This window comes from Pezoporus flaviventris, unplaced genomic scaffold, assembly GCF_033815535.1.
Source record: "Pezoporus flaviventris isolate CSIRO_AGI_PZ_B2104156 unplaced genomic scaffold, CSIRO_AGI_Pfla_v1 ptg000037l, whole genome shotgun sequence".
In the NCBI taxonomy this organism is placed as follows: Eukaryota; Metazoa; Chordata; class Aves; order Psittaciformes; family Psittacidae; genus Pezoporus; species Pezoporus flaviventris.
The window spans coordinates 6,606,085-6,632,249 of NW_026892585.1; the positions used below are offsets into that span (position 1 = coordinate 6,606,085).

The 26,165-nt window shown below is 41.5% G+C and overlaps 2 protein-coding genes across 3 annotated transcripts in view; both read right to left on the minus strand.

Annotated features, from left to right (window-relative positions):
• Positions 1-26,165, minus strand: part of CUL1 (cullin 1) — a 307,965-nt gene that overhangs the window by 45,765 nt on the left and 236,035 nt on the right. The window lies entirely within an intron of this gene.
• RAMP3 (receptor activity modifying protein 3) overlaps positions 19,509-26,165 on the minus strand; it is a 70,886-nt gene continuing 64,229 nt past the window's right edge. For both annotated transcript variants that reach the window (XM_061464592.1, XM_061464591.1), the window contains one exon: positions 19,509-20,880. In XM_061464592.1, the coding sequence (XP_061320576.1) occupies positions 20,625-20,880 (256 nt within the window). In that variant the 3' untranslated portion in view covers positions 19,509-20,624. The remainder of the gene's footprint in view (positions 20,881-26,165) is intronic.

A 26,165-nucleotide genomic window follows, 5' to 3' on the forward strand; every position in this document is an offset into this window, starting at 1 on the left:
TAAATGGCCCATCCCTGGCAGTGTTCAAGGCCAGGTTGGACAGAGCTTTGGGCAACATGGTCTAATGTGAGGCATCGCTGCCCATGGCAGGGGGTTGGAACTGGAAGATCTTAAGGTCTTTTCCAACCCAAACCAGTCTATGATACTATGATATTAATGACTTCCACTGTCTTCCATCCAGAAATACAAATCAGAATGTGTTCATGTAGAACATAGCTCTCATTTGTCAATCAGTTTCAATGCTCAGGGCTATTATCAATAAATGATGCCCAGTTTTGGAGCAGAGAACTGAGGATTTTCAAACAAGATGTGTTGAAATTTTCATAGGGAGATAACTGAAGAGTTAGAAATAAAACATGAGTACTTTCTAAGGCAAGATCCTCCTCATCTTGATGTTAAGTCACTTAATGTCTCTAAAGCAATTTGAGACACTAAGACTGCAATATATTGCCAGAAAATGCTATTACTATTTTAATCATTACTATTAACTTTGAGATTTTATTTTCCTCATGTGGGTTTTTGTGTCCTTTAATTGTCTTTGTCTTTCATTTTCTGAGTCTCCTTAAGACTGTAACATCAAGATAAAAACCGTTACTTAAGACTGCAGCTTCACTGATTACCACACTGTGGCCCTGACCACTGCCTACAGTTATGTGTTACACAGATTATGTAATGTCAAGGCTAATTCTCCAAGCAGTTTCTGTTTAAAATACGTACATGCATAGTATTTCATGAGCTGTAGAATACTTCCTGGTCTCTATCCAGGTTACAGAAACATAAATTCTAGAGCAGAGGTTTCATCTAATGATTATCACCTGCATTTCCCTTAGGATTCATTTTCAGCTAAATTGCTTTTAAGTACAGCTAGAGAGACAGGTAGGTTCTATATATGCTAGCAAAGATCAGAGCATGGCTCTTCTTTGCCATTTCCAAAGCTCAGAAAGAGTGTGAGTGGTGAGGAGGACAAGTACTTCAGGTTTCAGTGTTTGCTATTCCAAGGACAGTGGCTACTCCTCCACACCACATTTTTCCCTCATGGCAGCAAGACCACCACATTTAGCTCTTCAGGAAGTTTGTCCAGGTTTCTGTTTTAGCTCTGGCTGTTCCTCTTCCCATAACATGCACAACTGTGCCTGAGCTACACTGTTATCCAGCATCCTTCACTCCGAACAGTTTGATTTCACTAGCACTGCAGACAAATTCTGACCAGCCTTTCAACTCATCAGGTATCTTCCACTTTTCCTGTCATATCTCAGCACCTGTGGGTGCAACGGCTTCTTATGCTGGCATACATATGCAAGGATAATAATAAACTGCCAAGTGCTGCAGCCTTTGAGATAGGTCTTCCTGTGCCTGAGGAGGATTTGTTATTAATGAGCAAAGATGATTTTGTGAGGAATCTGACTGACTGAATATATTCTGAAAGCATCAAAATGGAAACAATGCTTCCCTTTTATGTTTTGAAGTTTCAACTTTTGGACCAAAGTTAAATCATGACATGAATAAAGCCACATGTCAAATACTGTCAAGGGGAAGTAACCACAATGTTACCGTTGGACCCAAATTTTCTGAAAGGAAAACATTTCATTCCATCAAGATCATAAAAAGAGTTAAATCTGGACCACAAATATGAAATACGCAGTGCAGATGAAAATGGCTTTCCCATTCTCAGACTTACTTTAAAAGTAAGTCAATGCTTTGACTGTGTTGTTTTAGGAAGACTGATTCTGGGTTTGTGTGCAATTGCAGAGCACATTTCACTCAGTTGTAAGACTTCTTATACTAATCCAGGCATTCCTGCTCATAGACAATGATGATAACTCTGAAACTCATTAAACTGTGCCTTGAGAAACCTACACAGACGTGGCCCAGGAGGAGGGCATTGAAGGAGAAGCCCTCTCACCAGAGCAAAGAGTTAATTTCTAGAGAAACAGATAGGAGTCAAGCAACTAAGAAAACTTTCAGACATAGGACACAGCAATTTAGAGGTAGACTTAAGGAATAATATCCCCACACTACATCTGAAATAGTTTCAGCTAGAATCTCAGCAATTCTTAAATGACATCATTTGCTTTCTTTGGAATATTCTAGGAATATTGTCTTGTCCAACCTTCTTGCTCAAAACTTGATCAAGTAGAGCAGGTTGCCCAGGACCAAATACATAACCACATTGTTGGATAATACAGCACTGTAGATGTAGCTGCTTGAAAGTCTTGGTTGACAACAGAATTCACTGCTAAACAGTATGAGCTTTGCTAAAAAGTTAAGTTCTGAACTTAAAACATGGATGTTTTGGTTTACTTCTAATAGTCACTGCAGTTCTCAAACAGAATACATTTAATTGGTAGTTTAAGAAATACTAATTAGAAAGAACAAAGTAACTGGTCAACATTCTTTCCATTTTGAAATTAGGCTTCCCTATTAAAATGAGCTTCTAATGTGGCCATGCTTTTGTTTTGCCAGGCCTATGAGGCAAGTCTCAAGCTACAAGCAGGAGAGAGTTTGTACTTATTTCCATAGTCAGGCTTCTATACTCACACTGATTTGCTAACAATTAAGCCACCAAGCAATTGTCACCACAGAATCCAAAGGTTAAACAAATCCATTAATCCATAAAGTATTCTTTTTTTTAATGGGATCACATCCATGAACATTTTCTATGTCAAAAAACGGAGATTGTGATGTATTTTGTATCATTTATATCTGGAACATGGCAACAGCAGGAGCTCTCTCTCTGTGACCAGAGCTGACTATAAGTACTCTCCATGTACTATTGAAACTGCAAGCATTAATTACAGCAGCTGTTCGATACAGATGTGAGCTCCCTACAGAGGAGCAGGAAGATAGTGTTTCCAATTTGGAAGACTGGAAATTTGGAACAATAAGCAATAAACGCAACATGTCTGGCCAAATCCTTGAATAGGATAGGATATGTAATATAGACAGCATATATACTTGCATTCAGATAGAATCATAGAATCAGCTGAGTTGGAAAAGACCTTCAAGATCATCAAGTCCAATCATTGCCCAGCACTGCCACGGTCACCACTGACCCATGTCACTGAGGGCCTTGTCTACACGGTGTGTGAACGCTTCCAGGGATGACGATTTCACCGCTTCCTTGCTCCTCAGAAAAAGATGATTACTCCTATGCCAATTCAATTTCTGTAGTAATCTTCAATCATAATGGTAATCTAAGATGAAGATACACAGACAGATAGACAGAAAAACTTCCATTCTGTTCATTGAACAATTTAGGCAGAGGCTAAACAAGGCAGCCTCAAAATAGTCTTGCTTCGAATGTATCATATGTTGCAATACAGACAGCTGACTTTGTATACTTCTCAGAGGAAGCTAATCAAATTTCCACCACAGCATAGGAAACCAGTCAGGTTGGAGCCACTACAGACTCCAGTTATACCCTGGAACATCCACATTTACTGTAAATTCAGTTCTCACCTACAGCAATCACTTTATGGTGTCACAGTTTTACTGAAAAAGGAGAAAGTAAAAAAGGACTGCAAGTGCACCCATGAAATCCTGCCACCTAGGAAGAAACATGATGGAAACCTGTAGAGGTGTAGCAGAAAGTGTATGCTCTTGTACTGCAAATTGAATGTTTTCTTAGACAGTCTGCTCCTCACATAACCCAGAATGAGTCAGTTTGTTCTGAGGGTCTGGGCCAAATCAGAATGTAATTTGGTCTTTGCCATAGTGTTCTTTATGGATCGTGTCCTATAAAAATAAACTCAATACAAAGGGAAAGCCCTCTTGCCTCCAGTTACTGTTTTCTTTCACTAATTCTCCCAACACAATTTCATCTCCTGTTTTGCAAGGAGGTTCATTCTGTATTTAAAGAAAAAAGAGACACAGAACACATATTTGCATGGCATTGCTTTGCTTCCAGCAGTAGAAACAAGAATTATAATTCACTGGCATACATTACAGCAGGAATATAGTAATTCCATTATTCCGTATCGGGTGATGCCTGATTAAGTATAATGTCACCCAGCCAATGATTTCAGTGTGGTTTTAGTTCAGAAGACTATGTCGAAACATAACAGCAGCATGGCAAATGCTTATCTTTGCAGTACTTGTTCAAGAGAACAATGGTCTTGGAGTTAACGCACTATCTATGAAACTTGGTTGTACTGCAGGGAGCCATAAAAAAAGAAAGTAGTTGTTTGAGGCTGATGAGAGAGATAACATACTGAAATAATGGTTCTTTTGTTTCCTTACTTCCCTGCTAACTCCATTAGGACGTAAACTTTCCCCCTGTGGTAAACCAGCATAGGGTCCTGTGAGTAGCCCAATTCCAAATGCAAGTCTGGCTTTTTGAGGAGACCACACTTTCAGACATATGTAAGAACTGAATATTTCCAATAGAGATTCGGTCAGAAGGGACCCTACTGCCCTTATCTGTAGGGGAACTACAGTTAACACACCAAAGAAAGCTGAAATGAGTCCATTTTACTGGAGGTTTAATCTCTTTAGAATTAGTTTTCATACTGAGATAGGGGCCTTATTTTTTTTTTTTTCAGCTTTGTGCTAAAAGAAAACAAGTATATTTCTTATTAGCCTCTGTAAGTATTGATCTTTCCTTTTTGCCATCTTTCCTTGCAGCCACAGAGCTGTCATTTCTGTTCTAATCAAACCCACTGGAAATCTTATGCGGCAGTGCCATTGTGCAGTGCTTTTATTCTGAACCTCCTGGGATTTATAGGTCAGCTCTAACCATTTGTTGTGCAACCCCTGCATTCCCTAAAGTGACTGAATAACTGCAAAAATAAAAAAACTTGAGTGGACTCAAGTTCAGGGGGATCAGAGATCGACCCTTTTCATCTACACATCCAGAGCCACATATTAACCATGCAATAAGGACTAAGTATTGTATTACAAGCAAGTTCTTCAGTAATTTAAAATACCTCGGTCAGTTAGGTTAGGGGAATCTAAAGCAGAATTTGTCCTATTCAGGCTCATACAGTCATTTTGAGACTTTTGTATAATTTTCCTGCAAACCAAGCCAAGCTGTTACTTCATTTATATTGTAAGCTTCTATAAATTGCAATATTTCCACTTTCTTCAATATTTTTTTTCATTGCTTGTACATTGTTGCCATACAGTCTCGTGCTCCATAGTGACATGAGATGACTACATTCCTTACTACCTCTATAATCTAATGGCTGTGATCTGGATTTGCCTTGGTGTTATTAGCTCAGCACTCTCCATCATATATAGCATGTAATGTATACTTACTATGTCATCACTTATACCCATACGCTTGCAATGCAAAAGATGTTACCTATTCCTTATAGGTTGCCGAATCCTTTCACTAGCAAACTTCATTCTAAAGCACAGTGACAGCAGTTTATAAGGGTAGGTAGTTCTGTGGCCTCCTTACCTGTTCTGATTTAGCATCTGACCCTCTCATATCCTCAGCAGACCACAGGGATAATAACTTCTGAAAACTGGCCTGTAGATTAGTGGTATAGTAATACAGTGAGAAATCCAGAGCTGAAAGACAATATTCTGGAGCATGTGAGCACCACTCCACAAAAACACCTCTGATTTTTAATGGCAGACACAATCAGATGTTTTTTACTCCTACAATGGCTTGAAGTTACTAATGCTTTAGAACTTACTCCAAGCTTCACCCTGTAAAACACTCAGTGTGTTTTAATAGAAGCTAAATAACAAGAGAACTCATCACAGAACTGATTTTTAAGACTGATCCTACCCTAACCTGACACCAATTTCTGCATTCAGCCTTTGACAGGGAATTCAGAGATGAAATCAACCCAGTGTACAAGTAAAGTTTTCTTTTTCCCGTTTCTGGAAACTCAGCATGTTATCCATACATTTCCTCTCCACATGGGATTGCTAAGAACTCTGAGCATACCCAGGCTCTTCAGTTCCACGTAAAATAAGCAGAACGCAAAGCCATACATCGTGCTTGGATCCATATACTGAGCCACCTCTGAAGAGCTGTCCAGAACATAGCACTTAAAGACACATGCTGTTCTTTGCAGACCCTGTGACAGAAACACAGTTGACCTGTACTGCACTTTTACTATCCCCATGCAGCAGTCTGAGCACAGGATTTCAGGCTTAGCTTTACAGCTACTTCTGCTCAACTATGAACTGAAAAATAAGACAGATGGTTTGTAGCGTTGTCCAAAAGAGAATGGGTTCCAAAGCAAAGATACTATAAACTCCCTTGGCACAGTGAAATAGTCAAATTACATTTGGATCCAGCTTTTCCATAACAAATCCCACAGGAAATCGTAGTTTGCAGATGGGAAGTAAATGTCTCAACAAAATGTGATCTAAGTGGTCCAGTGAGAGGTTTTTATAAAAAGAGCAACTTAAAAAAAGTAATGGAGATTTTATTGCTTTTCTCTTCAGTCCTGTTTCTTTCATACACACACTCCCAGTCATACTCTAAGTCATCAAGCAACCATTTATTTACAGGCATGTTTTCATTACTATTTTACAGAAGAAATTCATTCATTATGTCCTGTGAACATTCACTATAGTACATTTGCTGATTGTTTCATGACCCAAAATTCAGATATGGAACTGATCTTATCAAACATTGCTCTAATTCTGTTTTCACAGATTCAGTTGCAGCAGAAATACCTCAGGATTTTTTGCAAGTGAAAGACCTCAGACCCCTGCAAAGAGCTCATTTATTCAGAGTCTTTTAAGTGCTCTTGCTCACAAATACCCTGACTTACACTGTTTTGGTATCACCAGTGGGTAGAGTGTCCTCAACAAGTTCTCTTTCCTCAGCTTCGTAATTTCTCAAACCAGAAGCTCAGCTTCAGAAGCCAACCCTTGTAATACACTGCCAAACTTTCAAACAAGGACTCCAACCGGATGCCTTCATCTACTGTCTCCACTCTTCTACCACATACACATTGCATAAGATCTGAATATCAACCCATGACAAAGGCCACCAGTTGCATTGATCTCCCTACCACATACATAGGAAGACATCCCACTAGGACAAATAACACCATTTTCCTTGAAATCCATAACTGTACATGGGGATTACATGAGATAAATACCACTGATCAGGCCAAAGGTCCATCTACTGATCCCTTAGGACCCATAAAGCCTAAGGAAAGTAGAAGAAATGAGGTGTGTAGAACATAGTTCTGCAAGCTCTTCCCAGATTCCAGCAATCATTGTCTTGGTGGCAGTCAGAAGTTCCACATCAGACTGGAGTATTTCATAACCTCTGATGAATCTGCCTTCTATAAATATTTGCTTCTTTGATCTTCATTTTTTCTGAGTAATGATAACATCTTCAAGCCCTAAAGTTAATATGATATGTAGCAAGTCAGAGCTAGCAAACTGAAATGGCTAATCCAAGGTCACTCACATGTTTTCATCAGATGAGTTACTGATTGGTCTTTGGACATCTCTGCTAAATCAACATTGCAACAAGCTGATAAACTACTGTCATTGCTCATCACTTAGCCTCTCTCTACTATTGCAACAACTTCCTACAGGCTAAGTACATGTAGGAGAGTACTGGGTGCATATTCATGTTGGGGGGAATAGAATGAGCATGTCAGTTTCCATGTAATTATTCAAGGTTATAATTCAAGCATTATCATGGGTAAGAAATAAAGATATATTTATGACGCTTCCAAATATGTTTTGGATTACATGTCTGTCATGATGTAGAAGCTGACAATGTCTTTGCACTTGTCAGGAAGAGTCCTGCATCCTGAAACTCTTCCTCCGCAGCAGATCCCAAACTGTGGATACCCAAATTGTGGACCACACACAGGTATAAAATGCTGCAAATGGATTTCTCAACAGGCAATATAAAATATTAATTGTCAAGTGGCAAGAAGTGGCACATGAATAAACCCATAGCAATATTCAGCATGCATATTTTAGCCTGAAGCCCAGCGGATAAATAGCATGTATGCCCCACAAGATTTCCATTTTAAGTTTTGACAGAAGTCAATAATATTTTTTCCCCTCTAACGGTTTGCGACATAAATGTGGGTATTAGCAGTTCCATGCATAGCAGTGAAAATTACCCATTGAAGTGCCCATCACAGTCACTGTTACCTGTATCATTATGTGCTACCTGTACCACTTATCATTAGTTATCTAGCACTATTAGCTTGACTGAAGTTGTCATACCTTTACCGTTTCCCAGAAGACTACATTAGCAATGTAAGACATGTCACAGTTTTTCCTCATGCATCGCAATGTTTCATTAAAACTGCCATTCAGTTCCACTGTAATATTACTTTTTTTCCTCCTTTTAATTCCGAAGTTTGTAGCACTGACTGTGAACAGGCCAAGGAGGTTTTATGTTTCTTACACAACCGTCTGAATCCATCCAGCCAACTAGTATAATACAACTGTTCTCATTTGGTGGACCACCTCAATACACAGTGTGGTCCTCGGGTAAGCAGAGCAGAAGCCAAATGAGTGCAGCAGTTATTAGAAACAAAGTCAGCAAGGCTGAATTGCCTGAAGTTTGTTTGCAAAATGACAAACTAATGACCAAGGGGCAGCTGAAATGGAACATAAAGAGGGTGTCTGTATTCAAGATGGAGTGAAAGCATTGGAAGTAGTAGAAGAGGGGGAAAATTGACGAAGTTGAAAGATTAGTTGGAATATGGATTGAACACTCAAGGGAAGGTGGTCCTGGGAACAGGGCACCAGAGCTAGGCTCAGGAGGCTCGATCCCACCATTAGCCTTAAAGGACCCTAATTTTAGGAAGCACTGAGCATCCAAACTCAGAGGAGCTGGCCAGTTTAAGGTAATAGGAAAACACAGACCACAGTTTTGATTCTGCAGGGTCCCTCTTCCCTTATGGGAACAAAACATACCCAAGTTACAATTCTGAATTCATTATAATCACTTCTCTAACCCTGCTTCTTGTGCCTGTATGCCAAGAGGTATATTCATTTATTCCCAAAGGGGTCCTAAGAGGAGCAAGGATGTCAACAGCAGTACCGCAAAGCAAGTAATTCACCAAGCTATCTAGTCCAGCTCTCTACACTCTAGTACTCTGAATTGCTGCCAAGTTTGCACCTTTAGTATTCAGAAAAAGTATGTTTCCCCCCATAGTCGCTCTGTGAGGAGCAAACGCTATTTACTGTGTAACTTTTACGTTCAGAAAGGAGCAAAAAACCCAAGGCATAATTCATCACCACTAAGCTTTACATAAGGGTTGCTAAGCTGAGTCAGTAGAATTCCAGCAGAATAAAATTGAAGTAGCTTGATGGTGAATCAGACTCCCAATCTCTGGAAACTTCAGGGTACTTGTGGCCTGCGAAATGGCAGCCGCTTAGAAAAATCACTGTAGCAGTCGGTGTTTCATCCTTGGCTTCCCAATAATGTACAGCATTAATAGGTTTATAAGAAAAAACATTAGGAAATTTAGGAAAGTATAGATTTAATAGTAACTGAGGGTCATGTAGATTAGGTTCTGTGACCCAAATTGTGACCAGGCAATACAGAAGTGATTCTCATGGCAAAAATACCAGTTTTCTTACTGAGAAGTTCTGAAAACATTGAAGAAAAAGCTTAAAATGGAAGTCAATATCTAATCCACAGTCAGACAGGGTTTGCACTTCTGTAAAGCTGTTAGTATGTTACCTTTCTAATCACTGTTTCACATAACAAGAATTCAGCCTTAATACCTTTGGGGATTCGGGGGTCTGTTTAAGCCGGCAGTCCAACAGCATATCTGTATCAACACAGTCCTGAGCACTGAGGCAACTGAACACTTCTGAGCAAAACAAGTAAGGAAACATCAATTATTTTTCCTCCAAAGTGGTACAGTTGATAGCAAGCCAAAGCCTAGGAGAGGGTAAGGAGTACCAAACACAAAGCAGCAGTGCTTTGTGGGGAAAGTTTCTTCTCCTCAATATTCTGGGCCTAATCTCATTCACACTTTGTAAGCTTCCCTTAAATAACAAATCCAGTTGCTGGGGAGAACATTAAGGGTAACATGAGATCCCAAAGGGACCCAAAAGATCTGAAAAGACCTATGATAAAGGCTGTGGGATGATCCTGGCTGAAACAGTATAGAAAATAAGGAGGTGACTATTAGAATAAGCACTGTCCAATTTTTATAGCCCAGATTCAGGGCTTGACCAGTGCTACTGCAGTCACACTTGACTAGTTGCAAACCTGTTAAAAGAGGGTTTGGCAACTTGGCTGTAATTCTGGGCGCCAGATATGTTGTCACCTTAAAACAAATGCTTGTTCTTTTTAATACTGTGATTTGCATTAGAATTTAATTTACAAGTCCCATGGAAAGCAATGCCCTGAATAACAAGCAGCTGCAGTACCCCTTCACAAATATCCATGACAGATGGGATGACAAAAGCCTGAGCTGCTCAGTAAATTACCTTCAGTACAACATGCAGTAATTCACTCACCATGCCATTTGCTGTTCTTCATTTTTAACTACACTGGACCCATCCCTTACTTATATACTCAATATTGCTCACCCTTTTGCAACTAAGTATATTATTTTTGGTCATCCCAAGTTCAGAAACAGTAAAGCACATTCCTTAATGCAGAAAGTACTTAGAAGTAGTTAGAGGTATAATCAAGTAGCTACTTACTGGTAGTTAGCTAGAGCCATCCCATTCTAGGATTGCTGGCAACTCATTATCTGCAGGAATAAACTTCAAATTGAGTTGGCAAAGCTGACTTAGATTGCCAGCCTGTGAACAGCTCTGCATTGGGAAGGTATCTGTTCTCAAGCTTGTATGCGTCCAGGAGACGGATTTCCTTTGCTACCAGTGGCTTTACCTTTGGAAAAGCATGAAGACGTTGGAGGCAGTACCTGCTAAAAACTCTTCTCCCCTCCCCTACTTTCATTTCCCCCTTACAGAAATCACCTGGGGACTCAGCTGTAGGCAGTGAGCCAAACCAGCTCCTTCAGGGAAAATTCCATTCCAATCTCAAACACAATTCTCTCTGGGTTAAATGGCAGTTCACTGATTTCTCCTCCAAGGTCGTGCTCAGCAAACTGGTACTTCTCCTGATATGCCTTCTCAGTCTCCAGCAGGCAATACTGTGTGGATTCAAGAAACCAAAAGAAAGTTATAGAGCAAGAATGAGAAGCATAAGCACAATTGTCTGCTGTTCCTCCAAAGCCACTCTCTGCACTATGTTTTCTTTAGATTTCAAGGCAGAAACCTATATGGCCTAACAAGGACTCCTGTAATCGTTGGTAACAGAGTTATCAATATTCCTGATTTCCGTTCAGGAAGCTAACCTTGGGTTTTTGCTGTCACCAAAATCTTGATCTCAACAACTCCCTGGGGCAGTAAGTTCCACAATTAAACCACCTTTCATGTGAGGAGGTTAATGAGACTGGAGATTTACCTGATATTACCAGCTCCTGTGTTACACACCAGGGAAAATGGGATTAATAACAAGATCTCATTGGAAAGCTGAAGACTTACGTACTGTACATCATACAAAGCGTGTGATATATTCTTTGGCACAGATATGTCATCAGTGGTTTAAAAACCTTGGGCAGAAATATGGAGATTCTCCTACCAACAATACAAATACACTTCCTTCTAACTGAAAGGAACTGCACCTCCTGTATGGAGACAGACTGAGAACATTGGGGCTGTTCAGCCTGGAGAAGAGAAGCTGCGTGGAGACCTCAGAGCAGCTTCCAGTGTCTGAGGGGGGCTACAAGGATGCTGGAGAGGGACTCTCTTCTCTCTTAGGGACTATAGCGATAGGACAAGGGGTAACGGGTTCAAACTGAAACAGGGGAAGTTCAGGTTAGATATAAGGAAGAAGTTCTTCCCTGTGAAACACTGGCAGAGGTTGCCCAAAGAAGTGTCAAATGCTCCATCCCTGGCAGCGTTCAAGGTCAGGTCGGACAGAGCCTTCAGTGACATGGTCTAGTGTGAGGTGTCCCTGTCCATGGCAGGGGGGTTGGAACTGGATGATCTTCAGGTCCTTTCCAACCCAAACCATTTTGTGAGTCTGTGATCCTGTTTCCATTCAGTTTACTGATCTGTGACATCCTCAGAACTCATAAAGACCAACTCTCAAAAATGATCACTGCAGAATTCTCATCTTTTGATCACTCATAAATATTCCCTGGTTAAATGGATGCATTTTTGGTGTCACTGTACTGTGCAGTACCTGTGCACTGTACCTGGTGCTGTATCCTATGTGCCTGGTAAGTGGTAAAAAGCTCACCTTGCTTCTGCAGACTTCTATGTTAAAATAATGAGCCACACAATTAACGACTGAATTTGCTTTATTTGTGCAAATTTCCATCCCCTCACAGTTGTGTTTAGTCAATGCATCACCCAGTTTTAGTAACAGTTTGTTGTATGTATAGGTCAATATATACACATGCATAGAGCACAGCAGAACTCTCTCACTGCAGTTTCCAGCTACATAATAGTAGATCATGCTTCCCAGTAGCCATACCAGCTTACATGAATGAGATGAACTAGACAAGCTTGATAAATGTTCTGTGGCCACATTTTTTCCCTTTATATTAGAAGTAATACTGGAATAGGGATATTATCAGCTATATTCACAGAGCTTCTGTGAGAATTTACGTGCTTCTAATAGCATCTGCACTAATGAGTGACTCCCACTGTCCAGACCTGTAAAGTCAATAGAAAGTGATAGGCTCTCCTATTCACATTAATTGCCATGGGTGTAATCTCAGTATCATCCTTAGTGCCTTCTATATCGACTGCATTGGCAGAGAGCTGAAACATGGCACCTTCTGGAGAGAGGATTAACTCACTCCCCTGAGCCTAATCATTGTATCACACATATTAAAGAAAAGCAGCTTTGAGGCACCACAGTGACTAACGGGGCAAACATATCTACCAGGCCATCTCTCCATCCTGGTCCATAGGGACAAACTGGTGCATAGAATACCATGGGGTTGTTCAGCAACCGTGCAGAGAGCACAAACCAGGGCAGAAGCAAAGGACATTCACATTAAGGACCAGAAGAGTGATCTGAACATTCAGAAGAAATAGAGCCAAAAAAGCCTAGGCAAGGGTATGGTTGGAGTAAACCCTCCTGGGATTACGCAGTTGTCTAGATCCCCATCAAAATCCAAGCTAGTTGAAATCAAAATGACCTAACTGTCCATGAATTACATTATAATGTAAATAAATAAATGTAAATAATAAAGGCAGCTGTAGTAAGTGTCCATACACCATCACGTAGGTTTCATATGAATTGCATTGTCCTTGCCAAGTGTTAAGATTATTCCTTGTCAATTATTCCTTGTCAGTTATTCCCCAGAAGAGGAATATAAATAGAGCAGGGTGGTCACTGCTGTTTCCACTGCTGCTGATCCACTGCAAGAGCCAGAAACACTGCCAGCTGCTTAAGAGAGAAACACATAACACAGTGCTATAAATATTTCCATTTTCTTCTTTTCTCAAGCACTTTGTTCACCCCAGAGAGTGGAAATAAGACTGAGGAGGCTGATCATATGACCCTGGGAGTTACTGAAATGATTGCTCTGATATGAACAGTCTTTGGTGGGATCCTAATGAACAGTACGCACTGGTGACATTAGCAGCAGTCATTAACTTCTGGCCTAGATCATTGGTGTCAGGAAACTGTGGCTTGCAGCGTGCTTCATAGTTACTGATGTTGTTCTCATATATGGGTTACTACTCAAGATGATCTTCCATTCTGGAAGACTTGTGCCTATCTCAGCTACATGGAGATAGGCACACGGAGTTACACGCCACCCTAAGGGTACTGACTGGTAGATGGCATTTTGATAGACATGCACTTTAACTCAAGTTTGTTCTCTGGCTTCAATGAATTAAAACATTCCAGGTTAACCTGATGATTTAGCTGTCCTGCTCTTCTTGCCATTAACTTACAAACATCAGGGACATTTGCTCTGCAGGGTCTTAAGTTACATATTAGACGGCAGGCAGGACAAGCACCAGAGCCCTGGGAGGCAGGGGAGACATCATTCACCCTCAGCTATTCACTTTCAGGTTACATAAGTAGCTACAAAACCTCTTTTGCAGGTTGTGTATGCTGAATTCACTATCTATCTTCTCTCCTTTAAAAGGCTGCCTCCCAAAACCAGGTGCTTCCCTGAGTCAAATGACACAGCTTCACTGAAGGAACAGCAGTGCCAACACCTCACGTGCCATCACAGTGCAGGGTTTCCACACTCCTATGCATCTACTCCATGTCACAGTAGATAAGCAGCAGCTCACATCTGATGGTAGGAGTCTTCCTCCTGGGTGCACTGAAATAAATCTGGAAGGACCTTCTACTCTTTTACTCTTTAATGTCATACTTTTTAATGTCACACTCAGTTTTGACCAAGGATGTGTGGGCTGACAGTGAAATCTGACAGTTCACACAAGCCATACATAAAGAGATGACTTGGGAACCCTAGCACATGAATCACAAGTGATAACAGTCTGCCATTAGTGACACATTCATTTGCCATGTCAGTAAGTGCATTGCATAAGTGCAAAATAGAGCTGGCTTTGGTTGGATGCTCACAGCACTGATGGCTGGCCATTGGTTAACTCCACCCAACACAGTGAGGCATCTGCTCCCTCGGCTGTCTCCTTGAACACTGAAAAAATGCTTTATATGGGACACCAAGAATTGTATTTTTATATATTCCAAGGATTGGGGTTTTGGGGATACTACATTATAGAGGGGAAAAGAAGTGAAGCATTCCACTTACAAGAAATGTTTGGAAGATAGCAACCTCCAGTGAAGTATCTCCCTGAGCCAGAAGAGCCTATAGTCAACAAAGGGAATGCTGCTTCTATTTTTGCCTGGGAGCTGGGTGGTCCAGTGGGTTAGTGCATTGGCCTTTCTCCTCTGAACACTTTGATTTTAATAATAGCTTTCAGCATAATAGAATGTGACACATTCATCCTACTTGTGTTACAAAACCTCTGTACCATATTTAATACGCTGGGGAAATTCAGAAACAAAGGAAAAACATCAGTCTGGAACTATTTTTGCCATAATATTTTGCCATATAATATTACCAGTATAATCAAAATTTAAATGAATATTTACATTGACCATATACTTTTTGAAACCCCACTTGTTACAGCTGCTGTAAAACTTCCATCACGTTTTACATAAGCTAGCAATTTTGCCAACATTTATTCTTAATAGATGATCATTTCTTTTTACTTATCCATATATACATCTTTGTAACCTGCCTAGAAGTTAAGATAAAAGGGGATAGATAATATTTTCCATTAACATGCTGTTAATACCAGCAATATTTTAAAAGAACCTTAAATGGTGCTTGGTATATTTCTGGGGGCCAAAAGGCTGTAGTCTGCATTGGAAGTGGGGAAATGCAGTGGTGAAGCTAGTGTTTAACTGATGTATGTTTTAAAGCTCTTGAGCTAAAATGAAGGTTAACCTCTGTAAAGGAGGCTGTTAAGACAGTCACACATTGAGGTCTAAAAGGAAAGCTCTTGTTCTTTTGAATTCTCCAGACTCCAGAGTATCTCCATCATTGGACTCAAAGGCATTTGAACTGAACAGAAAGTGCACTGGATCCTTCTGTGTACTTCTGTGGCTGTTCATAAAAAGAGAATGTAAAATGACTGCCAAAGAACACACTTCTCAATGTCTTATCATGCTTCTCCCAGAACATTCCCATCCTAATGATTGGAGTGATACTAATCTGCACACTTAGCACCCAGAGAAGGAGAACTTTAAAAAGCCGCTTGTGTTCCCAGCCAGAGAGCTGGTCACCCCTGTTACTGCTCTGAGAGCAAAGGAGTCCGACTCCCATCTCTTGCCATGGAGAACGTTGGAAGACAATTAATGTTTTCATAGCACTCTATAAATACCGTACACTTAGACAATGCAAAGCACAGTTTGAACCTGTACAGTTACTCCACCTCTAATCCAGTGAAATCAAAACTTGCACATTTGAGAGCTTAAAGTGAGATACCCACGGTAAATGTAACTTGATTTTCAATTACAGAACAACTGCAGTTCTTAACCACCGTCTGCTTCAGCTGAAACAAACCCCAAGATGAGCAATGTGCAGTTAACTTCTTGCAGTCAAATCAAACCTATTCAACCCTATTCCATAATTATTTCAGATTATATCAGATTATGTACAGTATTCAGACCCAGTGATCAGTCACCACAGTTGAAGTAGTAAGATTATGCTTATTGATTTGACTTTCTTACACTCCTTTCAGGCAAAGAGAGTCTATATAGTAGATTTATGAGAGTAGTTTGCAGTAAGTATTAGAGCTTTAGTTATTAGAAAGGTGCTTTGAAACTCAGACTGCAAGTTCTGCTACTCTGCTAAAGAAAGTACCCTAAACTCTTGATATTTTTGCTAGCAACATCAAATTGTTGAAAGACAGGAAAAAAACATGGAATCTGCAGATATTCTACCAACAGGATTGTCAAATACTGCTGTTTCTCCAGAGGTTTTAAAATGTGGTTTCAATGCCCAGATGAATTCCTAAAAAGGGTAAAGTTTGCTGGCATGGATTTCACTTGAAAATAATCCGGGACAAGAGAGCTGGGATTCACTCACTGCTGGCAGGAAAATTCATTGCAGCCACCTCATAAATACTACACTGTAAGCAAATATCTCTCTTGGAGACTCAAGCTCATGGGAATCCACCCATTCAAAGTCTCATCAAAGATCTGCAGGTCTCTAAGATGCTGATCCGATAGAATTTCTATAGGCTGTGACCTCAATTAGCAACAGTTATCCTTAGAAAATGTTCTCTTTGTCAAAACCTGACAAACTCGAGTCTTCCCAAGTGAGGCTGTTAAGCCTGCAGGCTGACTCCAGGTAGTCCCAACCTGACTTAAGCACTCCTGTTAGAGTGTCTCATTAGGACTAGCAAGATTGCATAGAATCACAGAATGGTTTGGGTTGGAAAAGACCTTAAGATCATCCAGTTCCAAAGCCCTGTCATGGGCAGGGACACCTCAAACTAGCCCATGTCACCCAAGGCTCTGTCCAGCCTGGCCTTGAACTCTGCCAGGGATGGAGCATTCACAACTCCCTTGGGCAACCCATTTCAGTGCCTCACCACCCTCACAGGGAAGAACGTCTTCCTTATATCTAACCTGAACTTCCCCTGTTGCAGTTTGAACCCATCACCCCTTGTCCTATTGCTGCAGATGAAGAGCCCTTCTCCAGCATCCTTCAGATACTGGAAGCTGCTCTGAGGTCCCCACACAGCTTCCCTTCCTTCGGCCACAACTTTTCTCCAAGATCTCCATCTAGAGATGTCCCAAAAGACTGTCTAGCAAACAGGACATGGAGGTGTTGGAGCAAGTCCAGAGGAGGCCACGAGAATGCTCAGGGGCTGGAGCACCTCCCATATGAAGACAGGCTGAGAACATTGGGGCTGTTCAGCCTGGAGAAGAGACAGAGAGAGCATGTAAGATTTCCTTACTATTCCTTACCAGTCATAGAATCATCAAATAGGGTTGGAAAGGACCTTAAGATCATCCAGTGGCATCATCCCCCTGCCATGGACAGGGACACCCAGTGCACCAAGAGGCATCTTGTAAAGAAACCCTGAATTCTTTTGTGTACTTGACTGTTTCCTGTTCTCAACCATCTTTTTCCTTGCACTTCCATAGCTCTTTTCCTCCTCCAGCCTTCATCCTTGATACCTTTCTTGAAAGCTATGGCAGCCCTCTCAGCCTTTGTCTTGCTCCTGGTAGTCATTGTCTTCTTCTGGCAAGGGCTTGCTGAAGCTGTAGCAGCCCATGGAAGGACACTGCCCCAGTTGTCCCTGAATTCAGGAAGCCCTGCAAGTAGGAGCATTTAAGCCATGTCAGACAGCTGCACAGCCAGCCTGTCACTTCTCTTCTGCCTGAGCATTTCTTGGGATCAAACGCTGTTCTGATTCTCTGAAGGATTTTAAACCAGTTATTTCCTTTCAGGCTGAATCTATGCCTGTTTTCCTCTGAGACCGTTGTAACATAGAATCAATTCACAATTAGAAGACGAGCCAGATTCTTGGTCCGAGATGCAATTTCCTTGGCAATGGAAACAGGCTTTGGGGGAAAGGTAGCAGATTCCATGCATTAGAAAGTAACCACTAACTCTCACATATAGTACAAGTTAGGTCAAAGGGTCCAATAGTTACCACTGTGGTTCTCCATTAATGGTCACAGCTGTCAAGAACTGGACACGGCAGCTGCTTTTTCCTTGAAACACTACAAATGTATCTCCAGATTTGACTGCTGAGGCTGCATTAAATTCAACTTCTGTACCCTTCTATCAAGTATATAAAAAACACAGGGGAAAATCACACTGTGGATGGGGAAGACACACAAATATAAAGCACATATACAGCAGCAGAATCCTTCCCCCTCCCCACAGCACATGAAGGAAAACCCATTATCTTTCATTCTTTGAATGTTACATTTCCTAGACTTGTTCATCATAGATTTTATTCTCACATTAAATAGAATCCATTTAAACAAGGCATTTGTTTAAAGACTACCATACACATCCAATAGCATGATGCCATCAGGGTGACAGTTTCTTCTCCAGTCTGATTTATATTGAATGAAGGGGGCTGATAACTCTCAGGTGAGCTGTTGATCAGCTGAACTCAGTTGCAGATGAACCAGAACCGGCCAAGACTTTGGACGACGCATGGCAATCACATTATATTAACATGGGTTTGAAAAAGTCTATAAATATTTGCTCTGTGGTTTCCAAAGTTTGAGACTCGCTTTGAAGCTTGGTGAAATTTAAAGTAAAATGAGGATTACAGTGAAACTCCATGCATTATTTGGGGTTTGGCCACAAAAAACGCAAACCCAAACGCTGTTCTGGATGAGATGGATGGGTTGGGGTTTGTACCCATCACGAGTTTCGGTAATGCAGGAAATCATAGTTCAGTTGAAAACTAAAGCAGAATCCTCAGTGTGTATGTCATTCTGCTTTTACAAAGGGGAGTTTTCTCCCAGCATCTAGAGAATGAAAAAGGATCTTTGGAAAAGCACACAGGAAACACCTTTAGAAAATGAATCATTCAAACATGAGGGTAATGAAAAAGCAAGCCAGTGCCTTCAACCCTTGTGAAAGGATGTGAAAACAAACCAGTACAGCTGCAGGGGTTCTTTATCTATCTACATATAAGCAATTCCAGTAATGGGGGCACTTCTGCTTTGATTCCAGCATGGAAATGCTTCTCACACACACAGACCTAAGTCTCAAACACAGGGCCAGAATCTTAAAGGAGAAAATCTAACTAGCAGAGATACACACTCACAAAATGGTTTGGGTTGCAAAGGACCTTAAGATAATCCGGTTAAAACCCCCCTGCCATGGGCAGGGATAAAACACCATTCAACCTGTATTACACTTGTGTGTATGGAAAAATGAAGAGTCACTTGTAACAGATACTGCTCAAAATATAATAGAGGAGCATTCGACTGAAAGGCATTTTGTGAAATGACAGAAAAGAGGTTTACAACACAAACATGGAAGTTGGTTTATTTTGGGCATATAATCTTTATTTAATGTGTTACATAGGAATAGCTTCATAGAATAAGATTTCTGAGTAGAATTTTTTCTCTTCCCTCCTATGTCTGTTCCTGTTTGATGTTCATGCTTTAGCTCCCCACTCTTCACAGGATGAAGAATGATTTATGTACAAAATTATACTCCGAAAGGCACCTCAAGCAACAGGATGCCTTTACATTGATTTGTAGGATCGCTCTTGCACACAGTGAAGTGAGAGCAGGGAATATACAGTGAACACAAGTCATCAAGAATAATCACTATAAAAGAGGAAAAACAGAGTCTGGCATAGGAAAGTTTCTTCATTATTCCTTAGTATATTTGTAATCAACCGATTTTCCAATTTTCAGCTCTGTAAAGTAAGACTTCTTGTAGATCTTCCCAGAGCTGGTTTGTAAGCCATACAATTCCAAGCAGCCATGCTTAAAGGCGTTTTATAACCTGGTTTGAAAGTGGCATAATAACTTCCCCATGGTGATAGTCACTGGACACATAAATTGTTCCTTTGCCAGAACAATACTTCCAGTTCTTGATGGTTTTGACTGGCTTCCAGGAAAAGCTGCCACTTGGTTACATCCATGTTCAGTTCCTTTGCCAGTGATCTGTCCGAGTCACGGGGTTCACAGATGAAAACCTCCGGTGTCCTATACAAGAACTCCAGAGATGCCATCTTCCCCGCTGTCAGTGCTACACCACATGTACATACACTTACATACAGTTCTGCAAAACTCAGTTTACCAACCAGCTTTACCCATGTAAAGTAACTTTATCCCTTTTGCAGTTAAGGGGTCCGTTTGCCTGGGGACTCTCCTGTTTCTGGGAGCTGCCTGAGCATTCCATGATGATGAAGCCTGATGGAAGTAGAGAACTTTGCACCAGCAACACCAATAGCCAAGCTCAGAAGCAGTGACTTTGGGCAGCAGCAGCAGGCAGCTCTTAAGCTCACAGGAGCACTGTCTCAGTCTCAGTATCTCACAGGTTCCATTTCAGCAGATCTGAAATCCTTCTGTCTAGTTTCTCTCTTTCTTTCTTAGTGGTTTTGGAAGATGGAGATGGAGAAAAATAAAGGCCAAGAGGAAGAACTTACACCAGGATATCACTTCTCTTGCTGCACCATACTACCAGTGTTATCATGGCACACGTCAACATGACTGGGATCAAGATGAGAGTTACAAGAATTTCATCTGGTGGATCTTCCCAGTGAACCTTCTCTGAAGTACAGTTTGAAAAGAACTGTTTATGAATTCCAGTGATGAAGCCCTCTGCCAGAGGGTTTGGCCAAAAGCAACTCGCATTGTTGGCTTCACGTTCTGTGCACTGGGTAAAGTTGTCGTAATACCTGGGAGAAGAAGGAAATGAAGGAAAAAGTTTCACTAGAATGCATATGCATATTGCACTTAGATAAGCTACATAAGGTGCCATATAGAACCTGTGAGAGTGGGTCTGTCATGGAGATACGCTGCTGAAGGACCTGGACTGGAAGCTGTGAGCACCGAATAGGTACCAAAGAGTGAGGCAGAAGGAGAACTGACTCACACATACTCGTACAACTGGGAGATTTCATGTGAAACCCTCAGCCCCCCAATGGACAGTGGTAAAAACCCTGTCTTCCACATGCTGCTACTACAGCCAGGACCTCCTAATGCTGCTTAAGTAGAATCAGAACCCTCGCTAAAGGCATCTACAGGATCTTTACAAAACACACACAAATGTGCTAAGAACAGACTGTTTTGAGCAAAATATGGGTAATTCATGCCTTGCTGTCATTGGGCATGACACTGTGGTGAAAATAATGATGTGGCACTGGAACTGAGCAACAACATGCGTTACTGTGTAACAGTTTCAGTTCTGTTGTACCCTCAGGCAGTAGAAGGAGAATGGTAAGATAAACATGCAGAAAGTCAGCTTTTGACAGCCTTGAGCTTTTTCCCAATTCCAGCAAATGCCGGGGGAGGGGGGGGAAATCCTAATTATGCATGTTAAGAATCCTAGAATCACAGAATGGTTTGGGTTGGAAAGGACCTTAAAGCTCACCCAGTTCCAACCCGCTGCCATGGGCAGGGACACCTTCCACAGGACCAAGTTTCTACTTCTGTCAGTTCAAAGCCATTCCCTTGGCCTGTCCCTACAGGCCCTTGTCCAAAGCCCCTCTCCAGGTTTCCTGTAGCCCCTTTAGGCACTGGAGCTGCTCTCAGGTCTCCCCTTAAGGAGCCTTCTCTTCTCCAGGCTACACCAGCCCAGCTCTCTCAGCCTGGCTCCAGAGCAGAGCTGCTCCAGCCCTCACAGCATCTCCGTGGCCTCCTCTGGACTCACTCCAACAGCTCCATGTCCGTTTTGTGCTGTTGCCCCAGAGCAGGATCAGGGCTGCAGTGGGGGTCTCCCCAGAGCACAGCAGAGGGAGAGAATCCCCTCCTTCAACCTGCTGCTCACGCTCCTTTATTGAGAGCCACTTGTAATGCCTAACACCTGATCTTGAACACCCCATGTGCTGAAGTTAACCTGTCCAGGGTAACTTCATTTATGAGAATTGGCTACCCCTCAGGGAAAAAAAAAGGAAACAATAAGGCTAAATGAATAATTGGATGGGGTTTATGGTGTTCCCATAAGCCAAAGAAATTCAGGAAGCAAATGATATATGCAGGAGGAGTTCGGAAGTTAAGAAGACAAGGAGTGTCTGGTCAGTACAGGAATAGGACACGAAATAAGGAAGCTGAATTATTGTCTGTTGTGTTTTTAAACATTTATTTCAGTTCTGTGTGACTCAATAGGCTCACTTCAAAGGGAAATTAAAAATAGAAAGGAGGGGGCAAGAAACCATATGTCACCTGATGGGATAGCATCCTGCACATTGATCTGAAGGTCCTACCCTCCCTTACAGCGCATGTAAATATGGTAACTCCTGACAAATGGCTTCTTCTGACATTAAGTGCCAAACGGGACTAATGCTGACTCAATCCTTTGTTGCGAAGTAGTGCAGGAAAGGCATTCAGTGTCTGGGTCAGGACTGAAGTCCACTGTCTATGGCCTGTCAAGGGAGATGTCTGCCTGCCCATGCTACAGTCACAGAGCTTGGGCTGATGCCACTTTATTCATAAGCAAATACACTGAACAGTCTGGTAAGTCCACACACAGATGCTCTGACACACAGATGCCTGTATGCACAATGTATGTATGTTGTAAGCAAAACAACTAGAAAGGAAGCTTTTGTGACAATGGCAGCAGCTGCAGGGAAACAACAGGAAATAAGCTAAAAATAAACCACAAATATAAGCTGTTATTTCAGTAGTGTCATTCTTCCATGTGCCCCAGTAGCATCCATTCTTTATGTCCTTGGACCAAATTGGAAGCTGAAGATGTCTAGCTGAATATGGGAAAGCCAGTCCCAGAGGAATCACACATCCAAGGCAAGCCTACAAGGCTCAACAGACTGCAATGCAGAGATGGTACACCCCATTGCCCAGGCAGCTCAGTGCTCTGCCTAGCACAGACACCAGGCAGGTGCTGTGCTGGAGAGAGCTCCAGCTCCCCGCTGCCACAGCCACCTCATGGTCATGCAGAGTAACAAACCCAACAATAAGTCCTGATGACCTGAGCAGACATCATAGAAAAGCACCCTAAACTGGAAGATTTATTTATAGAAACCTTTCCTCTTCTTTTGTTTTCTCCCTGGGTATAAAATCCTATAGAAAGCTCGGTGGTCTGCCAGGAATTCTGTGGATTTTCTGTGGTATAAACAAGAGCTTTCCCCCTTGATTTTGCACATCAAGTACAGCATAGCTAGAAAAAATATCTGGTTAAATGTTGCCAAAAGGCCAGATAAAAACCATTAGGGAGTTACATTGTCTTTGAAAGAGCAAATCCCTAAGAGCCATAATAGAATAAAAATGCTATCTTAATAGTTTGAATTCCTCACAACCTTCCCTTAATACCCTCTTCGTTACCTGCACTGTAACTGGGGGTTTCCCACAATTCTGAGAATGCAGATAAGGAAAAATCTCAGCTATTTGAGAATGCCACATCTGCCAGGAAAGCTCAATTCACTTCAATATTTATGTAATTAAATAATGTCGAGTTTATGCACTGCAGCAGAAAGCTCAGGTGAAAACCAGTCCTCTGCATGGTACCAACAGCTGCCTCGGGAGGGAGGAACTGAATCCTCATCATGTGGCATTTTGTACTCGGTCAATTTGTTAGCAAGTTGTTGGGCTTTTGTAAGAGGGAGCTGGGGGTTAATAGATCTTTCAGTCCAATTTGATTCTCCTGCGCTTAATTCTCTTAAGCCTTATGCAATTCTCTTTATTCCAATGGGAAAGGCTAGAGTAGGAAATCTGTTCATTCTGTATAATAAAATGACTACCACAAAGATGCCCTGACCTCTGACTGGAGGTACCGCAACATCAATGCATAAAAATTACACACTTTGGGAAGGGAAAGAACAAGAAATGACGTTTTCCACTTATATCCAATTGGAGAGCAGTATAGCAGCACACCTCTTGGACCATAATGAGGTGTGGGAAAGTTATTATGCTCTGTCCTGAGTCACATTTTCATCTCTTTCAGGCTAGCTCCATGGTAGTTAATACTCAGCAAAGACACATTCACTGGGAGCCAGGTAACAAGCTTTGTGATCAGTGGGCTGAAAAATTAATGTATTTCTCTGGAGTTTCAACTCGGTTTGATAGGCCAGTACCAAAAACCAAGAGCTAAGCATAGTCTGAGCACCAAAATTCATCTAAAGCTGTGCTTACCCCTCATATGCTCAGGGGAATCATTGTAAGTTTTATTGAGGAACCAACTACTGGGGCATAGGGCATATTACTGAAAATACTTCCAGAGAAGATGTCAAATCCTTACTTCCTCTTTGGAGCAATCTCTGAGCTGCAGCACATTTGTCATGAAAGACAATATTAAATATCCTGGAACAAAGCTTCATTTTGAGAGCACAAACACTTTTTCTCCTGTACTTTATGTTTCCACTAGAACAGAAAATAACAATCTTGTGGCTGGTTTTCTGTAAAACCTGAGGAGAAATTTAGTTTGGGAGTTATTTTACCCATAACAAAACATATTTATATATCTTTGTCTATAAGCAAGAACCTGGACAATAGGCAGTTATTATCAGTGCACACATTTGCCTTAATGGGACAGTGTTTCCTAGAGTGCCCACTCACACTATTTAATGAGCCAGATGGATGTGTCACATCTCACCCATCTTAGGGTACCCAGCTCCCCACCACTCAGGGCACTGACTGGTCTAAGTGGGGCTTCATCTCATCCATAGTTTCTCACATTCCCAGGAAGGAGCGTGGTAAATCCATGCTCTTTCTTCAACATCTGTACAGAAAAACTGCAGGGATGACTGGTTTGTAAAGAAAAAATACAACTCCCTCCTCCAGACTTGCATGAGACCAAGGAAACAAATGGATTGTTTCATGATGAGCTTCAACAAACCAGCACTTCCCAAAGAAAAATGTGCTTTCGAAACCTTCCAAACAATTCTCCAACAGCAGAGTGCCGTAGATCATGGTACTGAGGACAAACTGTTGAAGGCATTTGCTGACTGCAGACAGCAGACCCACCAGCAGTTCCCATAGGAGAATTTGCCACTTCTGCAGCACTCATGGGTAGAGGCGCTCTACACACACAGAGTCAGGGATGTTTTGCCATTGCTTAGTGAGATGGGTGAGGAATTCCAAACCAAAACAATCACTCTCCTGTTCTACATAAATCAGGATTAGTGACAGAATTATGGAAGGGTTCAGTGGGGTACATACATCATGAGCTCATTTTTGTTATTTTGAGTCATACCAAGTATTCAGAAAAGACAGGGGAAAATCCCTCTAGCACAGACAAGTCTTGATATAAATCAGGTAACAGATCCTCCAGAGACACTCCTACTACTCAACAGGCCTGGAAAGGAATCTAGAGGCACTGTTCAGGATAGCACAAGTTATGTGGTGTGTTTTAATAAAGAGGTTTTAAAACTCTTCTTATACAGCCCCCAGATGCTTCAACCAAGAAATTTCTTTATACACAGTTATATCTTAAATTAGAGTTCAAAGTGAATCATCCTCCTTGTAGCCTCCACCCAGTCTGGAATGAGAAATGCTGAAAGAATACTTATAAATATCTTCTGATGAGATTTCTTGCAGCATTTCTGGATGGAGGCAGGAAGTACCAAACACCCTCACAAAACAAAGCAAAAAGCCTGTTCTTGTGTGATATGCAGCCAGATTTGGTAGAATTTAAGGGTGTAACAATCTGGATGAACTTCAGATAAGGATCCAAACCTTAAGATTACTATCTCCTGAGGTTTCGTCATCACGTTGAAAGCAAAGCTTCAGTTCTATAATCAGCTATGAGCCTACAGATATGGCACACTATTGCTCAGCGTTTTGCATTCAACATCTCTCCAAACAGATCCATGGCTGTATCTCAGCACTGCTTTTAGAGGAGCATTCTCACAGACACACTTCTACCTCCCTGTTCAGATCACGTCTGCTGTTGTGCATCTGCAGCATAGAATTCAGCTAGAAGAAAATAGTGCTTTACAAAACATAAGGAAGGAAAGGGGGGGGGAAGGAAAGGGGACACAAGAAAACCCTTGCTGGTTTAATGTCAACA